Source organism: Rhinopithecus roxellana, chromosome 5 (genome assembly GCF_007565055.1).
Source record: "Rhinopithecus roxellana isolate Shanxi Qingling chromosome 5, ASM756505v1, whole genome shotgun sequence".
NCBI lineage: Eukaryota > Metazoa > Chordata > Mammalia > Primates > Cercopithecidae > Rhinopithecus > Rhinopithecus roxellana.
In genome coordinates this window covers 17,286,947-17,310,197 of record NC_044553.1, presented here as the reverse complement: position 1 = coordinate 17,310,197, position 23,251 = coordinate 17,286,947, and the positions used below count along the sequence as shown (strand labels likewise).

The window sequence follows — 23,251 nt, the reverse complement described above, 5'->3', positions numbered from 1 at the left end:
GAAAAAACTGAACTTTGAGATAAAAATGTAGCATTTGTAGGAAGCAGCTTTCACTCCTAGAAAAGGGAAAACAAAGGAAAGAGGTTAGAACTACTGAGACTTAAATAAATAAAAAACCCCAAACCCTTAAAGCTTGGAGGAAGAACCTGTGGAGGTGAAACTCAAATATCTGAGCGGAGGCAGATGCTGCCTGGCTGGTGCTAGTGTCTCTCAGCTTAGAGGAGGCCCTGTCGGTCATAACACACCCCTGAGGAAGAGGCACCACTGGCTGGTGCAGGTGTTCCTGAGTGAGGGTGTGAGGAGCAGAGCTCCTCTAGCATCAGAAAACCTAACTGGATTCAGCTGCTGCTTTGGAAAACAACCAAGGTTGCTGAGGTGATGAGTGTGGTTGGGTGATGCTGACAGGCACAGCAAGCAGAGAGGAGGCAAACAGGAAGAAGGAAGTCCCTTTTTCCATCTCCAACCTTTCAACTTCCCTCTAGTATCCCTAATGGTGAGTCCAAGCAAGGAAAAACTGAAAAGAAAAAAGAGAAAATTGGCAGAGTGCCAGCTCCTGCATCATACAGAGTATAGAAAGATACGTTGGCACTGAAAGCACGTGTAGTTACTTAGTAGGATAATAGAGTTTTTGAATTTTAAAGTAAATTATAAATAATTTTAGTTCTTCCTCATTTTGGAAACTCTCGACTGCTAGAAAAGAAAGTGCTAAAAGTAGTGTATGGAAGATCCAAATCTAGACCCTAGAACCCAGACTGACAGACTCCTGGTCTTCTGCTGTTTTCTATCATTTTAGAACATATTTTCTTAGTTGATAAATCTGGTGTTCCCACTGGACTGTTAATTTTTTACTTACATAAGATATTATTCACCTTGTATCTTGAGTGACTGTCAAATAGCAGAGTTTCAACAAATCTTCAAGCATGGTTTTCACTTAATCTATTCAGTCCTATTTTATATTTCTTTTTCTGATCCTTTGGATTGTTTTAAAATAAGGCTTTTATTTTGGAATAATTTTAGATTTACAGAAAAGTTACAGAGATAGTCCAGAGGGAGCCCATATGCCTCTTACCAAGTTTCAATTTCCCCTAACGTTATCACCTTGTATTTCCATGGTACATTTTCCAAAACTGAGAAATCATCACTGGTATAATACATTACTGTAAACTAAATTCTAGACTTTATTCAAATTTCACCAGTTTTTTCCATTAATGTCTTTTTATGTTCCAGAATCCAATCCTGGATATCACATTACATTTAGCTATTATGTCTCTTTCATCTCCTCTGAGGTTTGTGACAATTTCTCAGTCTTACCTTGCTTTTCATGATGTCACATCTTTGAGGAATATAGGTCAGATATTTTGTATAATGTCCCTCAATTTGAGTTTGTCTGATATTTTTTATTATAGTTATACATGGGTTTTGGATTTTTGAAAAGAATACCCAAAAGATGAAAAGATCTTCTAATCACATGATATCAGGGAGTACATAATATCCACACAGCATCACTAGTGATGTTAAATTTGCTCAATTGGTTTATTATTTGATCTTGATAGAAGTGACTTCTTACATGTTACATACGGCATCTGTATTCTTCCTTCCTTCCATAAGCCAGGCAAATCTTGGGGGTGTTCAGGGCACTCAAAGTCAGAGAGTGGTGTGTACCCACCATGGAATGCTCTGTGGTATTTAGAAGTGAGATACTAGATGTACATATAGCAACATGAGATAAGTGGAAAAGAAGAATTAGAATGAGATGTAGAATACTCTACTCTTTTATATGTATATGCATACAAACAATACTACATGTTTCATGATAAGACAACAGCAAGACGTGCTTAGAAAACACCAGAATGGCTGTCTTTGAGAGAAAGGGATTCAGAATGGAAATTATAGGGGATAAGCAAGTAAAACAAGCGTGCTTGTTGTAACCCAATGATCATTGCTTGTTGATCAATTGATCAATACTTGTTGTAAACCAATGGTCATTAAAAACCATGGACAGAGACACGTGATTACACCTAAGGTTAAAAATCCACACAAACAAGTCCTGTTGCTTCCTCTTAATATTTTGAAGTCAATCCTTATTCATATTATTCCTGCTTCCTAATGACAGACATAGTAAAAGATAGTGGAATTACTTCAACAACTGGATTCTTTTATTAAATTCAATGAATGTAGTCTTCTTTGATTACAGAAAACTGCAAGTTGCTTTGGAAAAAATGTTAGATAAAGCCTATATCTTCAAAGTGCTTGGTACAACATGTTAAATTTATAACTTATAAAAGTCACATTATAAGATATTTAAAAATTTTTATAGTTTACTATTTTACTTGCCTACTTTATTCACATATAGATAAAATTTATAAGGATTCCATATGATTTTTATGAATCTCTTGGAAAGCGTATATTATTAGATTATCTGGAGACACTTTCATTTATCATGATAGGGTTTAAATTGTCAAAGATTGTGTCCTTTGCAGGGACATGGGTGGAGCTGGAGGCCATTACCATTAACATACTAACTCAGGAATAGAAAACCAAAAGCCACATGTTCTCACTTCTAAGTGGGAGCTAAATGATGAGAACACATGGACACAGAGGGGAACAACACACACTAGGTCCTACTGGAGGGTGGAAGGAGGGAGAGGATCAGGAAAAATAATGTATACTAAGCCTAATACCTCAGTGATTAAATAATCTGCACAATAGACCCACATGACACATGTTTACCTGTGTACCCACACATGTACCCCTGACCTTAAAATAAAAGTTAAAAAAGAAAAATAACCCAGAAAAATATAAAGAGGTGGAGATTGATTTTTCTTAGAGATTCTAGAGTCATTTCTTCCTCCTGTGACTCATTATCAGCATTTCTTCTTTGTTGCTTTGAATATATTTCTAGGAGACAATTTCTTGGCTCATTGACTTTAGAGTTGCCGTCCCAGGTCATTATAGCTTTATTAGGTCACTGTCCTCCAGTGCAGTTAATTAGCTATTTTTTTCCATTTATATAAATACTTTAAATTTCTGTGTATGCTTGAGATGATAGTCTGTAAATAGATACAAGGTAAGGATGGCGTGAAGTTCACAACAGGAACAAGGTAAACTAGATAAACTTCAGCTGCAAGAAAGACTCAGGTAACAGTTTGCTAGCCTGGGGCAGAAAGAAACAGGTGGTTGTTGTGGGGAAATGATCACAGCAAAGGAGTAAATATGAATTACGATGGATATGGAGAACAAGAATTAATCTTAGTTTTTAACTAAAACTTAGAAATGACTTGGAGATGCAAAGGTGCAACAGAGTACGCTACAGAGTCTGGAGTCTGCACTGTGGCTTGGTTCAGGGCAGGACTAGGATGCTTGTAAAGTTGTTTGTGGTACCCAGAGACCTTTGGGGAAATCTATTAGCCCTGAAAAAGAAAAAAAAAAAAAGCCTGTGGTCTTCCTAACAAGCTTGTTGTTTACTTCTATTTCTAGAGAAGACCCAATATATAAAAAGGAGAAAGTTCATTAGATACTAGTCATAAGTGAAGTTTTAAAAAATAAAATCCCAATTTCATGGAATTAAGATGGAGAAGGAATAATTGAAAACTTATCTGGAAGAAAAACATCTAGGGTTCTAACTCACCATGAACTAAAAAAAAATGTAGTGTCTGTTAAATTTAGTTGATTGAAGAATGAAGAAACAAAGTAGGAAACTAAATGTGTAGTGTTCAACAACCTGCAATATATCTTCTATACTTGTTTATGTTTTCAAAACATTTATGATAATATTTTTAGATGTATACAACAAGAAGTTTAGGTAGTGAAATGGAATGATCAGACAAAAGTGACAAAGATAGGTAGAAGATGGATCCTTTGAGGAAGGCTAAAGAAATTGAGGTGAATAAAACTAGAGGGTACAGATGAGTGATCTTTATTTGCTTTTACCAATATCAAGGATATTAAGCACTTATCTGACAGAGTAGCTGACAACTTTATATCCACAGAGGATGAATTAAGTGGACATCAGCTTAATTGAAAGGATGAGAGATTTCCTTTTTGTAAGAGAACATTTGGACTTTTATGTTAATGAAAAACAGGACGCAGCTGGGCGCGGTGGCTCATCACCTGCAATCCCAGCACTTTGGTAGGCCGAGGTGGACAGATCAGTTGAGTGCAGGAGTTTGAGACCAGCCTGGCCAACATGGTGAAACCTCATCTCTATTAAAAATACAAAAATTAGCCAAATGCAGTGGTGCATGACTGTAATTCCGGCTACTCAGGAGGCTGAGGCTGGAGAATCGCCTAAACCCGGGAGGCGGAGGTCACAGTGAACCAAGATTGTGCCACTGCACTCCAGCCTGGGTGAGAGTGAGAATCTGTCTCCAAAAAAAAAAAAGGTTTGACACCTGTTCATAATAGCTAAGAAATATATTTTTAAACCTTGAAAACTGAGGAAAAACTGACATTTCCTTGATGGGTAAATACAAGAAAGGAAGCAGTTCAGAACATATTCTCAGATCTTTTCCAGCTCACTGAGTTTACTAGTTGAGAATAATGAACATACTTGTTTTCAAAATTTTAAATGTAGTGATCATAAATCTATTCTAAGGAGTTACCCAATTCTAATGCCATGCAATTCCAGTTAGGTGAATTTAAATTTAAATGATTCCATCAAATGCTAGAGTATCTGTATTTGTCACATTATCACAATTGTTTAATATAAATAGATGATGACTGTAATTCATGTCATTATAATTATTGAAAGCAATAGCCAGGCCAGACTAGGGAACTCAAAGCAGGATATCTCCTAATGGCAATGGCCTTAGGAGAGAACACATGCTTTCCATGGAGGGTCTGGGATGCATCAAAACAGTCAAACAATTATAACCCAGTGTGTCATCCAGGAAGCCATTCAGCGACCCAGAGATGAATACTTAATACTCAAGAAATGTGAAGACAAGAGCTGAGTAAATTTTGAGATCTGCTGCTATTTGCTCTTTGTATTATTTTCTCATCTTTGCTTTACGAGGGATTATGAAGTAGGTACATGTTGTGTTTAGCTCAATTTATTCTTTTACTCAGTTCTAGCTTTCATTCTTGTAACTCTTATTCTCCTACCTGGCCCTTAAGCTCTTACTCTGTCTCTTGAAGCAACCAATCCTTGATAATCCTTCTCGGGTAATGATTCAGCTTAAAAATTGATCACTTATTTCTTCATCATTAAGACTCTTATGTCTTGCATGCGTAAGATTTCCACTAAGGAAAACCAGCTGGCAATTTTTTTTGTTTGTCTGCAGTAGCTCAATGGAATATCCTTCCTGTATCAATGTAAGCAAAACTAGGGACTTCAGTATGTTACCCTAAAAAGAAAGCAACTCTAGTGCTGCAATATGTTAACTTAAAAGAGAGCAACTCTAATGCTAAAAGGAAATAGTTTTGGGCACTTGAGCTTTTAATATTGCACATCTAGACAAACTCCTACTTTGCCATCGTTTCCCTTTTTCATAATGAACAATCTTAGTCTCCTGTTGAATTCAATAATTCAATTTCCCCTTTTTTCTCATCGATTTCCTTTCTGATTTAAAAAATGTATTTAACTTATAAAAAGTTCGCCTTGCCTCTGTGTAGGCTCTGTCTTTGAGTAAACTTTACACAGAATCTCATATTTTTTTGAATGACCTAATAAACCCTCTTTTACTTTTGTTCTTTTCCTTGTAAATTCATTAAAAGTGAAATTTCCATTATTTCTTTTGCTATTCTGAGTTGTAAGTTTTGCTATTCAAATTTCACTTTGGAGGAAGCACCACATATATTTCCACTTCATAGCATATTTTTATTATTCCTACTCCATGGAAGCCTTAATAGCATTTTTTGCTAGAAGCCTATTTTTTCTCTTAGTGATCAGAAGGATTTACTTTTGTCTCTTTTTTTTTTGCCCATTTCTAGACAAGTTTTGGTTAGTTTATAGTTCAGGTCACGAGGATTTAGATGTAAATCATAGAATGGTTTGCACAAGTCTTACTTAAAATTGTTCTGATGACCTTAGATTCTCATTTTATCTACGTTCAATTTCTTAATTTTTTCAACATAATTAATGTCTATATTTCCACCTTTATATAATCTCTAAGGTTTAGTGCATTGTTAAGCACTTGACAGATACAGCATAAATACTTGTTGAATGAATGAATGAATAAGCCAAGAAATCTTCCCAGCATTGTTTTTGAGTTGCTTTACAGTCAATACAAAGAATCATTGTATGTGAAACTAGACCCCACGAGTTTTATATGTATATGTGGGGAGATAAAACCAATGCATTTTTTTTTGATAAAACCCACTGGAAAAGACTGTAATAGAAGTTATAGTTGTAAGAATTCAGATAAAGGAAGAAGTCAGAAAACTGAGATATCCTGAAAGTAGAAATTGAATTAGAAATAGAGTGTTTGAGACTCCCCAGGTAGTTGATAAATTATAGACTTTCTTCAAATGTTCTTACCCTTTCTGTAGAATGAAAATCTGTGACACCAAAATTGCATTTGCTCTGGTGAATATGGATTCCACAAAAGCAAGAATTCTTGTCAATGCTATAAATCCAGCCTCTGGAATCATGTCTAGAATCCTGCGCACTCAAGATATTTTTTGAATTAATGAGCAAAATCATTCAGAGAACCACTCAGGAGTTATATACCTAGCATAACTACTTTTCTAAGAACATGTTGGTTGACTAATGATCATTGTTTCCTTACTGACAGTCATTAGTGGCCATGCTTGGTCCTACATGTAACTGGAGTCAGGAGTCACTAATGTATAGTTACAGAGCAAAAGTCAGGATGCACACTATCTCTCTCCATTCCCTCAATATCTCTTCCACCTTCCTGACAGGCTACTTGAAATCCCTCTGTAGATTCATTAGTTTAAGATTTTCCTTTTTCCCGTAAAGCACTTGTTCACAGTAAGAAAGCTGTGCTGTATAGAATAATAGCCTTCAAAAATGTTCATGTCCTAATTTCTGGATCTGGCAAAAAGGTACAGATATGAATAATTTAAGAATCTTGATTTACTTGGATTATCTGTACCTTCCCAATGTAATTACAAGGGTCCTTATAAGAGGAAGAGTCAGAGAGGAGATGCAATGACAGAAGTTGAGGTTGGAGTGATGCACTTTTAAGAGGCAGAAAGTCACGAGCCAAGCAAGGAATGGAGGCATCCACTAGGAGCTGGAAAAGGCAAGGAAATGGATTCTTTTGTAGAAGCTCAAGGAGCAACGCAGCTCTGTTGACACCTTGATTTTAGCTCTGAAAACTCATTTTAGGCTTCTTTCTTTTAGAACAGTAAGAATATAACGTGTGTGTGTGTGTGTGTGTGTGTGGTAAGCCACTGGATTTGTAGTAGCTTGTTACAACAGCAATAGTAAACTAATGTAAGAAGTATTTACTGTCAATAACTTTGGGAGTAAAAAGTTCTTGGTCCCAGTGTAAATTTTCCCACCAATTACCTTTGTGAGGCTGAGCAGATTGCTTCCTGTATTTCTTCCTTTAAGAATTATTTATAAAACATAAATGTTGGACTAAATCAGGAACATTCCATTGAACAATGAAACTCGAATGGTTTATTTCTGCCCGTTGTTCTTCATCCTTAAAGAATTGTAATATTGTCACACCTCCCCATGCTGGGACCTGGCCACCATTCTTTAGTTAATTTTCTGGACTTAATCTCCATTACTCAATCATCATCTTCTTCCAGAGTGCAGATACAGACACTGTCTGGCTCTTTTCACTCAATATTTTATTTCTGTCACTTTTATTCACTCCAAATGTATTTCGATAAAAAAGACACTGCCTTTATGTGACATGGTTTTTATCTTATGGTATCCTCTGGGTGTGTATATCTACATTAGAGGAGATTATTTGTTTCAGCTCATTACGTATTTTATATAAAAATTGAGATTAAAAATCACTTATAAAATGCAGTGGTTTCTTCCTAGAAGCCTTTTATTGACTTTAAAATGAGTAAGACCCCATATTTATTTTTATGACACCTTATATAAATGTTTCTTTGAGTAGTTAAATAAGTACAGGATTGAAATAGGGATAGTATGATAATTCCTGATTGGCAAGTTGTTAATACACTATTAATATAAACCTTACTGAATTATGATGTACTCTCTTGACTCGAGTCAATCTTCAGTCCCGTTAATGTATGCCTTCATTCAACAAGTGTGATACACTTATTATATGACTGTGTTGGTCACAATTGGTCATTGCGATGATGGTGGGAGCTACCATTGTGGATCAGTCATGGCTTCTGTATCCAAGAGTCTACATTTTAATTGGAGAAATGGACATTTCTATAACTGTGAGAAGCAGAGTGAAATAAATGCCGATGGTGCAATGAGAATACAGAGTCTTGGTCACATTGGGAAGATTTCACACCTAAGTGAGAATTTGGCTGGGATTTTGAGAATTAGATTTTGTGAATTAGAGAATACAATAAGAGAAATTTTGAAATTTTATAAAAGAAGGGAAACGTCTAAAGTCTGATCAAGCAATATAAATAATAGAACAGAGACTTTGAAAGCTGTATGCTGTGCATGAGTAACTGTTAGGTGGCTCATGTCACTGGTTGAAATCATATCCATTGATAAGTAATCATAGAGAAAAGTATTTAAAGATGACCTTATATCTCACCCAAATAGATCATCCTGGGAAGGATCAAATAGGAAATATTCATGTAACACAAAAGCAGAGGAGAGATAGGTCTAAGGATGGAATTAATTTAATAGTAGTAGTTTTGAAAACCCTAATGCCAAATAGGAGCCAGCTGACCCCTCTAAGTAGAAGTCCAGCATGCATGTGATGAGGGTTATTTGGCTGTGTGAGATGTTAATATGATACTTATTTTCATGGCTGGAGGCTTTCTTTCTTGAACATGAATACTTACCTAGGTAATTCTTTCTCATTTTCTTTCTTCCTTTAGGTAAGTAACATGAAAACTGATCTTGGAGTCTGAGGCAATGAATGGAATGAATCACTCTGTAGTATCAGAATTTGTATTCATGGGACTCACCAACTCATGGGAGATTCAGCTTCTACTTTTTGTTTTCTCCTTGTTGTTCTACTTTGCAAGCATGATGGGAAACATTGTCATTGTGTTCACTGTAATCACGGATGCTCATCTGCACTCCCCCATGTATTTCCTCCTGGCTAACCTCTCAATCATTGATATGGCATTTTGCTCAATTACAGCCCCTAAGATGATTTGTGATATTTTCAAGAAGCACAAAGCCATCTCCTTTTGGGGATGTATTACTCAGATCTTTTTTAACCATGCTGTTGGGGGCACTGAGATGGTTCTGCTCATAGCCATGGCCTTTGACAGATACGTGGCCATATGTAAACCTCTCCGCTACCTGACCATCGTGAGCCCAAGAATGTGTCTCTACCTTTTAGCCACTTCCTCAATCATTGGCCTTATCCACTCATTGGTCCAATTAGTTTTTGTGATAGATTTACCTTTTTGTGGTCCTAATATCTTTGACAGTTTTTACTGTGACCTCCCTCGGCTCCTCAGACTTGCCTGCACAAACACCCAAGAACTGGAGTTCATGGTCACTGTCAATAGTGGACTCATTTCTGTGGGCTCCTTTGTCTTGCTGGTAATTTCCTACATGTTCATTCTGTTCACTGTTTGGAAACATTCTTCTGGTGGTTTAGCCAAGGCCCTCTCCACCCTGTCAGCTCATGTCACTGTGGTCATCTTGTTCTTTGGGCCACTGATGTTTTTCTACACATGGCCTTCTCCCACATCACACCTGGATAAATATCTTGCTATTTTTGATGCATTTATTACTCCTTTTCTGAATCCATTTATCTACACATTCAGGAACAATGACATGAAAGTGGCAATGAGGAGACTGTGCAGTCGCCTTGCGCATTTTACAAAGATTTTGTAAATGAGTTGGCTGTGAAGATGTGTAACTATGAATTATTCCTCATGCTGGTTGCATAAAAGAAACTATGCAATTTCAGAGAAATACGGAAGACTCAGGCCATATTATATGCCTGAAAATCTATTAAATTATGGTAACAATTTCACTGTTAAATTAGAAGTGGTGTTATTCTTTGCACCGTGTGCATCAAAGTGCTAAATGTTAAATCTTAATGTCTTTTGTAACCTACCACTTCGAAAGACCTTGTTCTAGGCAAGTGCCATGTAATTGAACAAATAATAATACTATGTATCTTTTTCTCTATTGGACAGATTATTCTATCGATAGACAAACTACACATTCAATTAACCTGTTTACTACCTAACTCCCTTTTTTTTTTTTTTTTTTTTTTTTGAGATGGAGTCTTGCTCTGTCACTCAGGCTAGAGTGCAATGGCATGGTTCAGCTCACTGCAACCTCTGCCTCTCCGGTTCAAGGGTTCAAGCAATTCTCCTGCCTCAGCCTCCTGAGGGCTGGGATTACAGGCACCCATCACAACCCCTGGCTAACTTTTGTATTTTTAGTAGAGATGGAGTTTCACCATGTTGGCCAGGCTGGTCTTGAACTCCTGACCTCAAGTGATCCACCTGCCTCCGCCTCCCAAAGTGCTGGGATTACAGGCCTGAGCCACCACACCTGGCCTGTTTAGTATCTAACTCTCTTGATTTTAATTCTTTTTGTTCCTAAAGTGTTTGCTTTGTATTGCACCAGTCTCTACATATTTTGCCTCCTTTTCAGGCTTCTCTGGCCATCTGGAAAATTGTTAGTCCTATATTTAGAATTAGAGTGGATTACCAACATCATTTGTTGTAATCCCTTCAAATTAGACGTACTAAAATCCAAGAATTGAGTGGTGACTACAGTGTGCCCAAAGGCACACAGCTGGAAATCATCAAAGAGCCGGGCACCAGAAACCATGACTTTCACTTTCAGATCAACTTTGTTTTTGATTTGATGCTCATATTCCACTCTTTCAGCTTTTCCTGTAGGCCTAATTTTGAGTCTATTTGAAGAGAGAGATTTATACTAATCATTTCTATTGCATCCTACCAGGAAATCATTAGCTCTTAGCACTTCTTTATCATTTCTGAATCCTTCCCTAATTTCTTCCACCATGATACATTGCCTTGTTCAAGTCCTACCAAAGCTGAATTTTAAATCATTACTTTACATTTTCTTGTTCAAGTTCTACCAAAGCTGAATTTTAAATCATTAATTATAAAAAAAAATGCTTGAACTTTATTATTAAACAGTGTTCTTTTGTCTGTGGTAGTATTCACAGAGATCCTTGATTAAATTCTATTTTATAGGTTTGAAGTTCATTCCATTGCTTACAGCGGATGACGTTTCTTCTTTTGGGAAACAGAAGTGTGATTGGTGAATTACATAAGTTACACTAAGATATTTATGCCTCTTTCTCAGAAGGATAAATTTCAAATATTTCAGCAAAAATGGAAAGATTTATAAAAGATGTGTGAAAATTCTTTTTCCCCAAATTCTGTGACTTTTAATCTAACATGGTTACTAAAATATAGAAACAAACCTATTAATTGAGGTTTCCATTATGAGGTAATGAAGCTCTGATTGCCTTTCATCATTTGTGTCCTAGGGGAGATAATTCATGTTACTCATAGTGCTCCTTATGGTCCAGGTACTGTTCTAAGTGCTTTATTTGAATCTTATGATGCAGATTCATTCTCTCATTATACCCATTTTAGAGAGGAGGTGTCTGAGGCAGAGTTGCTAAATATCCTCAAGGTTATGAAGTAGTAAGTCTGGACTCAAAATCTGCTAGTTTGAATTCAGAGTTTGTTCTTATAACCTGTGCACTATAATGCATCTCTGTCAATAAAACATATCAGAATAGCTTCTTTACTTAAAAGCAATCTCTATTTGTGGGCTCTCTACTGGGTTACCCCATCACCAGCAAACCCAGCATTTATGGGGTCAATTAATTTACAAAAATTTATTGTGTATGTATACCCATTCAGCCGTTTTGTTGTAGGCTGTCACTATAATCAGGGAAGTTGAAAAGCCAGAATTTCCCTGATATAGTATTGAGGAAAATGTCTAAAGTCTCCAGAAGATATTAAATAATTCTTAACTCTACCTTTTTGGGAGGAGCTGGGAGGACACAGCACCACCGTGGCTGCTTTAATAAATGGCAGAAGGAAGGACTGTGCAACAACTCTAAGTACATATACACATAGTAATGATCTACCAGTACTTTGCTCGAACATACCTATGACCATTTATTTGCACAATTAAATGCCTGGAAGAAAAAGGAATATCATAATATTTAAAGGACTGTTGGACAGAGTTGACATTTACTCCCAGATTCCTGAAGGGTCATCACTCCTCTTTTGAATGGAGGCATTTGGGAGTTGGGTAATATGTGGAGTCCTAGTTCAGATGGGTGCATGTTGGGTTCACCAAATGACAACCTCCCAGGGATCATTATATCATTTCTTGAATGTATAATTGGAAAAGATATACTTTGTAGTTGGTACAACTCCACACTTGTTCCTTGTCGTGTGGGTGACAACTATGATAGTAGGGAAGCCACGAAACTACTGTCCTATTCCCCAGTCTAAAATAGTGTTTCTTTTTTCTTTTTTTTTGAGACAGAGTCTCTCTGTTGCCCAGGCTGGAGTGCGGGGGCACGACCTGCAACTTCTATCTCCCGGGTGCAAGCAATTCTCCTGCCTCAGCCTCCCGAGTAGCTGGAATTATAGGCACATGCCACCACACCCAACTAATTTTTGTATTTTTATTAGAGACAAGGTTTCACCATGCTGGCGAGGCTGGTCTTGAACCCCTGGCCTCAAGTAATCCACATGCCTTGGCCTCCCAAAGTGCTGGGATTACAGGTGTGAGCTACCACACCCAGTCTAAATAGTATTTCAAAAATTATACTGCATTATGTAGGGGTAAAAATATCCCAAAGATACAGAAATAGTCCCCATCCTATCTCCATTTAATTCACCAGTGTGTCGCCTATAAAAGCTAGTCACTTCCTGGAGAATGCCAATGGACTATTGTAAATCTATCCCAGCAGTAGTCTAAATTGCAGATGCTATGCCAAGGGTGGTATCTTTGCTAGAGCAGATTAAGGTAGACCTGGGTATATAATATGTGATCATTGGTCTGGTAAATTTTCTTTTCCATTTCTTTTGGAAAGGAGAATTAGGAACAGTTAGCATTCACTTGGAATGGATAACACGTACATATGCTGTCTTACTCTGTCATAACATAGCCTGAAAAGACCTGAACCATTTAGATATTTTATATTGTCTTAATGGTCTATTAATAACACTGCTGTCAAACCAGATGAAGAAGTGGCAAGTATTAGATAATTTAGTAGTACACATATGCTCTCAAGAGAAGGAATAAACTCTATAGAGAACCGTGAAATTGTCACATCATTAAAATTTTGAGAGTTTGATGGTCCAGTCCATGCCAGGAGGTCCTTTTCAAAGCCAAGGAAAATGATGTTTTTTCCTTCTTTTTTTTTTTTTTAATTTCAATAGGTTTTGGGGTACAAGTGGGTTTCTTTTTTGTTGTTGTTTTTACATGGATGAATAATATAGCGGTGAATTCTGAGATCTTTGTGCACCCATCACCTGAGTAGTGTGCATTGTACCTAATGTGTAGCTTGTTTTTACCCCTAGCCTCCCTCCTCCTCTCCCACTTCTGATTTTCTAAAGTCTATTACATCACCCTGTCTGACTTTGTTTACTCGTAGCTTAGTTTCCACTTACAAGTGAGAACATAACGATTTTGGTTTTCCACTCCTGTGTTACTTCACTTAGAATAATGGCCTCTAGCTTCATCCAAGTTGCTGCAAAATACATTATTTCATTCCTTTTCATGGCGGACTAGTATTCCATGGTATATATATATACATTTTTGTCCGTTCATTTGTTGATGGGAACTTAGGTTGGCTTTCCGCATCTTTGCAATTAAGAATTGTGCTGCTATCAATATACGTGTGCAAGCATCTTCTTCATATAATGACTTCCTTTCCTTTGGGTAGATACCCAGTAATGGGATTGCTGGATCAAATGTTAGATCTACTTTTAGCATTTTAAGGAATTTCCATCCTGTTTTCCATAGAGGTTGTACTGATTTACATTCTCACCAGCAGTGTGTAAGTCTTCCCTTTCCCCCACATCCATGCCAACATCTATTGTTTTTTGACTTTTTAGTAATGGCCATTCTTGCAGGAGTAAGGTGGTATCTCGTAGTTTTGATTTTCACTTCCCTGATGATTAGTAATGTTGAGCATTTTTCCATACATTTGCTGGCCATTTGTATATCTTTTTTTGAGAAATGTCTATTCACGTGCTTTGCCCACTTTTTGATGGGATTATTTTATTTTCTGCTGATTTGAGTTCCTCGTAGATTGTGGATACTAGTCCTTTGTTGGATGCATAGATTGCAAATATTTTCTCCCATTCTGTAGGTTTTCTATTTACTCTGATTATTATTTCTTTTGCTGTGCAGAAGCTTTTTAGTTTAATTAGGTCCAATTTATTTTTGTTCACGTTGCATTAGATTTTGAGGTCCGAGTCATGAATTCTTTGCCTAGGCTGATGTCTACAAGAGTTTTTCTGATGTTGTCTTCTAGAACTTTTTATAGTTTTGGGTCTTATATTTTAGTATTTCGTTCACCTTGACTTGATTTTTGTATGAGGTGAGAGACACAGATCCAGTTTCCTTCATCTACATGTGGCTTGCTAGTTTTCTCAGAACCATTTATTGAATAGGGTGTCCATTCCCAATTTATGTTTCTGTATGCTTTGTGAAAGATCAGTTGGCTGTACATATTTTACTTTATTTCTGGGTTCTTTATTCAGTTCCATTGGTTCATATGTCTACTTGCATACAAGCACCATACTGTTTTGGTAACTATTGCCTTGTAGTATAATTTGAAGTCTTGTAATGTGATGCCTCCAGGTTTGTTCTTTTAATCAAAGGAAAATTATTGCATGTTGCACCTTTTGTCACTAATAAGAAAGAACTATACCTGGTAGATTTCTTCCATTTCTGGAAAAAGCATAGGCTATAACCAGGATATACTACCACAACTCATATGCTGAAAGCCATGAAAGTCTATCAACTTTGAGTAGGGTGCAAATCTGGAAAAGGTTTTTCTGCAAAAAATCCAGACTTTGTGCAAATAGCCCTACTTCTTGGGTCATACTACCTGGCATACCCAGGTATTAGAAAAATTGGTGGTGAAAAGAGAAGAAATGAGTTTTATAGCAAGCACCAGCTGGATAATTACAACGCAAAGCTTTAGGGGCTTAAGCAATCATTTTTCTAAAAATTACAGAGTAATTAACACATAGACATGTAATTCCACAAGATGTCATATTATACCACATTAAAGATATGGAGGTATGAGAGTTAGCACATGAGCATTAGATCTACTGGCCTCTTCACATACTGCACCACCCAGAATCTGCTTATCTAATGAAGCAATGAAATGGCTGTTATCAAAATAGTCCTCATGGTGAGCTACAGGAAAGAGGATTTCAACAGCCATGTTTTATATTAATTACCTTTTCCTTCCCCTCCTTTCCCACTAATTCACATGAAAGACACTGGCGGCTACCATTTTGGGTTAAGATTACTCTGCAAAGATATAACAACTCATTTCTTCTATTTTGCTAACTTTCTTCTGCCCTGATATTATTTGTCCTGCCCTGTTTGTCCCCTGGATAAAAAATGAGTGGATTCAGATAAGAATAGCACAGCTTCCATTTGTCTCTCCAGTGTCACTCTTAACCCTTCTCCACCCAGTTTTGTGCCTTTATTAAGCTCTTCTTCAGTTACCTAATTTGAGTGTGCCATCTCTGGTCCTGACAGGATCCTGACTGACACAAGTGTACAAAACTGCAAGTAAAAGTACCTTGTTTTCTTGCACAACAATCTCATTGTCAGAAGTACTTATTGCAAAAACTTTGTTGTCTATTTATTCAGATTTATATGCACAGCAGCATAGTATAGGCTGTATTGGTATCCACTGTTTCACTCAATGGTGTGTTGTGGTTGTCTTTAGCTATATAGATATCAAACTTGCTTTACAGTGGCTTTAGAGAATTTGATTGTATGGATGTAGCATACTTTTGAAAATTTATCATCAACTGCTGAATGTTTTAGTTGTTTCATTTACTATTAAGCTCTGAACACCGGAATGAATTTCTCTACAGCTAAATCTTGGTAAGTATCCATAACTACTCAGTATATGATTATGTGAAAATGAAGTGTTGTATACACTCTTCTGCCATTTAAACTGTACTAAAAATTTGGCACAATGGCTTTTCTGGAGATGATAAAATGATTAGAGTTAATTTTTTGAGTTAACATTTACTTATTTTCAGGGATTAATTATAATGAGTAGTTATCACTCTTGCCAACAAAACAGTACAAGTATATTAAGCAAAAGTATTCCACTTTTGTTTCCCTCTTTTTCTCTAGTGTCTTATTATGAACTTTTGCATCTTTTGGTTGCACTGGTCAAAGCAAATAGTTCTCTAGTGGCAAAGCTCATGATCCACAAGCTCCTTTAAACTATCATGTTTTTGCAGTATCACTTGGTCACTGTCCTCTTGAGGTATATGTAATTAGACTTATATTTCCTACGGCAGGATACGATATGGCATTTCACGTTAGAGAACACAGGAAACTCCCAGAGTACCTGAACATGTTGTTTTCTCTATACAGGTAAAGTGGAAGGATGCAAATAAATTTAACAATGGGATATTGGCTTTAGTTTTAGACAAGGTTCTGTTGTGGGAATTCCTATGCAAATGAGTCATAATCTAAAGCAAAGTAGATAGGGTCCAGGATAAGGAATTGAATAACATGAGAAAATAATTGTGAAAAAGTTTATTGACATTTTGGAAGAAGTTAATTGGCATTGGCTTTGAGCTAGGATTACGTTGTGTCTAGGAAAAGGTGAAAGACATTAGAAAAAGTGTGATTTTGCAATATTTTAAATTCAGCATAGGTTGTAATTAATCACTCTCTTCTCAGTGATTACACGAATGATTCTTATCCTTTGTCATGTGATAAATAGGCAAGAAAAACTGACACATGCAGATAGAAAAACATAGGTTATTATATTTTTCTCTCAATTTTCTTTTCAAAAGAGATGGGTATAAACTGATCATTTTCCATAACAAGGGAAGCAAATTTCTTAAGAATTTGTCAAGTTGCAAGACGGAAGAGTCTCATAGATACTTCATTAGAAATGAAAGACATGGAGACCAAAAGACCCAGAGCTTAGTAAATAATTTCCAATTTAATGTCATTTAAAAATGTGATGTGAAAAGTTTAAAAATAAAATAATACATAAACCACCAGGAGCTTGATTTCATTTCCTGGTCTCTTATATGATTTAGAATTACAGTGTTTGTATTAATTGTATCTTTGAACTGTAGATAGAATGAAGAAGGATTTAGAGAATGCTTATAAATAAATTTTTTTTAGGAATCAGGGTAAGTGAGAAAACATTCTAAGAGTAAATATTGCTTCAGAGAAGCCAAATGTAAGTCATAATCCCTGCCTTTTTTTATCTTTAAATTTTTTTTAGTTATTATTTATTGGTAGAGATAGGGTCTTGCTGTGTTGCCCAGGCTGGTCTTGAACTCCTGGCCTCAAATGATCCTCCCACCTCAGCCTCCCAAAGTGGGAGGTGTGAGCCACTGGACCTGGCCAGTCTCTGTCTTTAGGATACTTATGTCAAGATGATGAGTTAGAATTGTACCCCATTTACTAAAATATAAGGGATAGTAAAATAAATGCTAGTAATATAAAGCAAGACCTAACAGATATGGTAAACCTCTAATAAACCTTGAAGATAAATATTTCATGGAGGTGGGGAATGGGAAAGAAGGGCTTGTTAGCTAGATTATGGCCATAGTCTTGGAGATTAATGCAATAGTTGAGAAAACGTTTTGTATGACTAGAACCAGGCTATGTAAGTCTTGAAGCAAAATCCAGATAAATTGGGGGTTAGATTGCTGTTACCCAGTTGTCCAATTTTGTGTCTCATAGGAAACATCAAAGCAACTACCTTCAGAAAAGCAGAGAGATATCAAAGCAGAGATAACTTGTTGGAAGAGAACACCTTCATATGACAGCCACCCTCTGCTCTAAGTGATTACAATATCAGAACCTGTGAACATATTAGGTTTTCCCCAGCTTTCCTGAGGTGTAATAGACCAATAAAAATGACATATATTCATGGTAAACAGTATGATATTTTGTTATATGTATTGTTAAATGATAAATCAAGCTAATTAACATATTCATCATCTCACTTTTTTGTCATGAGAACAATTTAAGATCTTTCTCTTCACAATTTTTAAGTATGCAATATGTTGTTATTACCTATAGTCACCATGTTGCACAATAGATCTCCAGAGACTCTTCATCCTGTCTAACTGAAACTTTGTACCCTGTGATCAATATCTCCCTATTTTCTTCCAGCTCCCAATGAGCTCCTGGCAACCACCAATGTACTTTTTTCTTTTATATATTTGAATTATTTAGATTGTACATACAAGTGAGATCTTGCAGCTTTTTGTCCTTCTGTGTTTGTCTTATTTCAGTTAGTGTAATGTCCTCTGTGTTAACCCAGGATGTTGTAAATGCCACGATTACCTTCTTTTTATGACTAACTAGTATTTCATTGTATGTATTCATTTTCTTTATCCATTTGTGCATTGATAGATATTTAGGTTGATTCTACATCTTGGCTCTTGTGAATACTGCTGCAGTGAAAATGAGGGTACATATATATTCATTCATATTCTTCAACATATATATTTCATTTCCTCTGGATATATATTCAGTAGTAGAAATTGCAGAATCATATGATAGTTCTATTTTGAGGTTTTTTTTTGTGGAAATTCCACATTGTTTTTCATCATGTTCTACTAATTTTCATCTAGACCAACAGTATACAAGGATTCCCTATTCTCCAAATCTTCAACGACACATTTTATCTTTCATCTTTTTGGTAATAGCCATTTGAACAAGTGTGACATGACATCTCATTGTAGTTTTAACTTACGTGTCCTGGATGATTAGTGATGTTGAGCGTTTTTCAATATACCTGTTGGACATTAGATGGATTTTAGTGCTAAAGTGGAAATAGACTTTTATAACTTTGACTTCTTTCCTTCTTGTTTATTAATATGATTATTATTTACATTTTGGGCTGTTGTTCTCTAGCTATCACTGCTAACAAAGCCAATGGTTGGGGCAAATCACTCCGTGGTGTCAGAGTTTGTGTTCCTGGGACTCACCAATTCCTGGGAGATCCGACTTTTCCTCCTTGTGTTCTCCTCCATGTTTTACATGGCCAGTATGATGGGAAACTCTCATTTTGCTTACTGTGACTTCTGATCCTCACTTGCACTCCCCCATGTATTTTCTGTTAGCCAACCTCTCCTTCACTGACCTGGGTGTTTCCTCTGTCACTTCTCCCAAGATGATTTATGACCTGTTCAGAAAGTGCAGTCATCTCCTTTAGAGGCTGCATCGCTCAGATCTTCTTCATCCACGTCATTGGTGGTGTGAACATGGTGCTGCTCATAGCCATGGCCTTTGACAGATATGTGGCCATATGTAAGCCCCTCCACTACCTGACCATTATGAGCCCAAGAATGTGCATGTTCTTCTTAGTGGCTGCCTGGATGACAGGATTATCCACTCTGTAGTTCTACTGGTTTTTGTAGTAAACTTGCCCTTCTGTGGTCCTAATATATTGGACAGCTTTTACTGTGACCTTCCTCGGTTCATCAAACTTACCTGCACAGACACCTACCTACTGGAGTTCATGGTTACAGCCAACAGTGGATTCATCTCTTTGGGCTCCTTCTTCATACTGATCATTTCCTATGTTGTCATCATTCTCACTGTTCAGAAACACTCTTCAGCTGGTTTATCCAAGGCTCTGTCCACACTTTCAGCTCACATCAGTGTGGTAGTTTTGTTCTTTGGTCCTCTGATTTTCATCTATACATGGCCATCTTCCTCCACACACCTGGATAAGTTTCTGGCCATCTTTGATGCAGTTCTCACTCCTGTTTTAAATCCTATCATCTACACATTCAGGAATCGAGAAATGAAGATGGCAATGAGGAAAGTATGCAGACAACTAGTAAATTACAGGAAGATCTCCTAAGTCATGGCTTGTATTGTGAGTGTCTTTATTAACTATTGAATTTTATTCCTGAAGCTTCTCTTTGTCCTGCCTTAATTTGATCATCCACATGGCTACTGGGTCTATTTTTTCATTTAAGAGGGAGGGAAATTTGCTTCTGAAAAGAGAAAAAAGTTACATATAAATTATTTAGAAACCAAATATTATAGTTTTGAGCCTTAATTCCTAAGAGTAATTATTAGAAATATATAAGATGGAAGGCTATTTGAAGGCCTTCTGAAAAGGGAGAAATATCTCCTTCATCCACTGTAATTCAGTATGACCTTAAATTGACTATATCTGCAAAGACAAACGTTTGCAAAGAAGGTCACATTCACAGTACTCAGTGTTAGAATTTTAACATATCTATTTGGTGAACACAAATCAAACCACAACAGTAGTACAGGTAGTACAGATATCTGGGAATAGAAATGATTGTAGTATAGTTATCTATTTATCAGAGTAAAACTATTTTTAAAACAAAGTTAGTAGAAGTAACTTTTGTGATCAACTATGTTTTTTAAAATAATGGAGCATATAAAGTCAGCATAAAGCACAAAAAGTGATTCCTGTGGGCCACAGAATTTTTGTCTACTGTCAGGGACATTTACAAAGAAGACAAAGAATAACACTTACTGTTTTCTTAAAAGAAGAAAGAATAAATTTGTTATGTCATTCAAACAGAGAGAACGCCAAATTCTAGTCTTGCTTTAATGTAATATTTGGCAATAAAGCATTTTTGAGATTTAAAAAAATAGATCAATCAAAGCTGAACTGTGAAAAACTTTGCCAAAATTTTAACATATATCATTGCTTCTATTCAGAAGCATTATTTGTAGTTACATATATGTAACAAAACAGAATTTACTTCCTCACACTTCTAAAGCTTTCTGTATCCTTTGGGTTTTGTCTTTTACTATTGTTCTTCACTTATTGGAATAACTAGACATTTTATTTTAGAATGAATCTATCCCTTTCTCCCTCTTGATAAACAAAACCAGATCCTATTACATTGCATAGCCTGTCATATTTTTTGGTTATTATTACTTCTAGTTTCAATGACTCATAATAATTATGACATTAACCAAAGAAACTGACTTTTATTTCAGAGAGAGTATTTGCTAAAGAAAACCAAAACCTGACAATATTTAATGTGGTAAAAACATTAACTGGTTTTTGAGGAACCATATATTTTATTGAGGAATTATTATAACAGAAGAAAAGAGACCTCAGTAAAGGTTTGGTCTCAGTTCCTAGTACAACAAATACAAGTGGGAATTTATGGCTATGGAGCAGGCTGTAGTTTCTGTGGGTGGAAAATTATTAAAAAGAGACCTCAAAGGTGGGGGAGAATTCTTGCTAAACTGACCTAATAGGATTCTTGCTGCAGGCAGGCAAGAACATATCAAGGATGGAGAAGAGGAATTAGATCAGATATCAGGCATAATCAGATATCAAGGCTGGAAGATTCTCCCTAAACTCTTAGCAGTATTCTTGCTAAAACTGGGCTCTGCAGGTTCAGTAGAGAAGAGGGCCAAGGTTGAAGCTTATTTGGAAGGTGGGATAAGAAGAGTCTGACTAAATTTTGGTCAAGGGAAGAGTCTTTGTCAATTCAAAGATGGAAAATTGAGTATTGTCTTACACAATTATTTTATTAACCAGTAAACTCATGAGCACGCAAAATATAACCATTGACCACCACAATTATTCTATTTACATCTTCTTAAAGGAAGTAAATGTTTTTCTTAAAGTAGGAAAAATGAAAACATTTACTAAGATGATTTGAACACTCTATAAAGGTATGAATAAAGTGACACAAACACATCACACACACACACACACACACACACATAGCACATTCTCCATGACTACTGCCCTCAGCATTAGAAACAGTAATGGCTTCCTGCTGTAGCTAGTCCTGGATACTTAACCATTCCTTGTTGGTCTTCTATAATACCACTTGCACTGTTGGAAATTAAATTTCCTCATTTATTCCATTTGAATATGGTACTTTTTCTTGGTGTGACCCTGAAATAAATATTTGTGCACAGAAAAGCCCCAGGAAAGAGCACCTCAAAATGATTTCTGGGATTAGCTGGCTCACATATTTAAGGAGTACCTGTATAACTTCCTTATCGCAGGAATACTGGACTCTGATCACAGAAGCGTTCTTCTACAAGTTCATGGAAAATGCTTCTTATGAAAAAAACTATACATGGGCTTCAAATTCTTTTTGCACCAAAATAAATTCATACTAACTTGTGATAACATGTCTAAAAGGAATCTAGTTTGAGGTACTAGGAAGGACAAGACATCAGTTTGAAAAGAGCCCGTATCAGGGCAACATGATTTCTTCTAAAATTGAAGCAAGAACAAACATCAAATTTATGGTAAAGCTTGGGCAGAAAAATGATGAAATCATTGATGCTTTACAGAAAGTTTGTGGAGACAATTCCCTGAAGAAATTATCAGTTTAAAACTGTATAACTCATTTTAGAAAGGGATGACTATGTTCTACGTTGGAAGACAGTTTGCAGGAGCAGAGCATTCACATCAATTTTTGAAGAAAAAAATTAATCTTGTTATACCCTAATTGAAAAGGACCACTGATTAACAGCACAAACAATAGCCAACTCCATAGACATTTCAATTGGTTTAACTTACACAATTCTGACTGAAAAAGGTGAGCAAACTTTTTACTCGACAGCTGCCAAAACTGTTGCATCCAGATCAACAGCAGAGAAGAGCAGAGCTTTCAGTGGAAATTTGAAACAAGTGGGAAGAATATCCTGAAGCATTTCTTTGAAGAATTATAATAGGACATGAAGCATGGCTTTACCAGTATGATCCTGAAAACAAAGCACAATCAAACCAGTGGCTACCAAGAAGTGTAAGTGGTCCAGTCAAAACAAAAGTGGACCAGTAAGAGCAAAGATAATGGCCACAGTTTTTTTGGGATTCTCAAGGAATTTTTCTTTTTGACTTTCTAAAGGGCCAAAGAACAGTAACATTTGCTTATTATGAGAGTGTTTTGAGAAAGTTAGCCAAAGCTTTAGCAG

General features: G+C 36.2%; 1 protein-coding gene and 1 pseudogene across 1 annotated transcript; both read left to right on the top strand.

Annotated features, from left to right (window-relative positions):
* Positions 1-8,977: 8,977 nt before the first annotated feature.
* On the top strand, positions 8,978-9,950 carry LOC104682644 (olfactory receptor 4F15). Its single transcript, XM_010389354.1, has one exon. It carries the CDS (start codon positions 8,996-8,998, stop codon positions 9,932-9,934), a length of 939 nt encoding a protein of 312 aa, XP_010387656.1. The 5' UTR covers positions 8,978-8,995; the 3' UTR covers positions 9,935-9,950.
* A 9,290-nt stretch (positions 9,951-19,240) lies between these two features.
* On the top strand, positions 19,241-20,174 carry LOC104682645 (annotated as a pseudogene).
* The last annotated feature ends 3,077 nt before the right edge of the window (positions 20,175-23,251 follow it).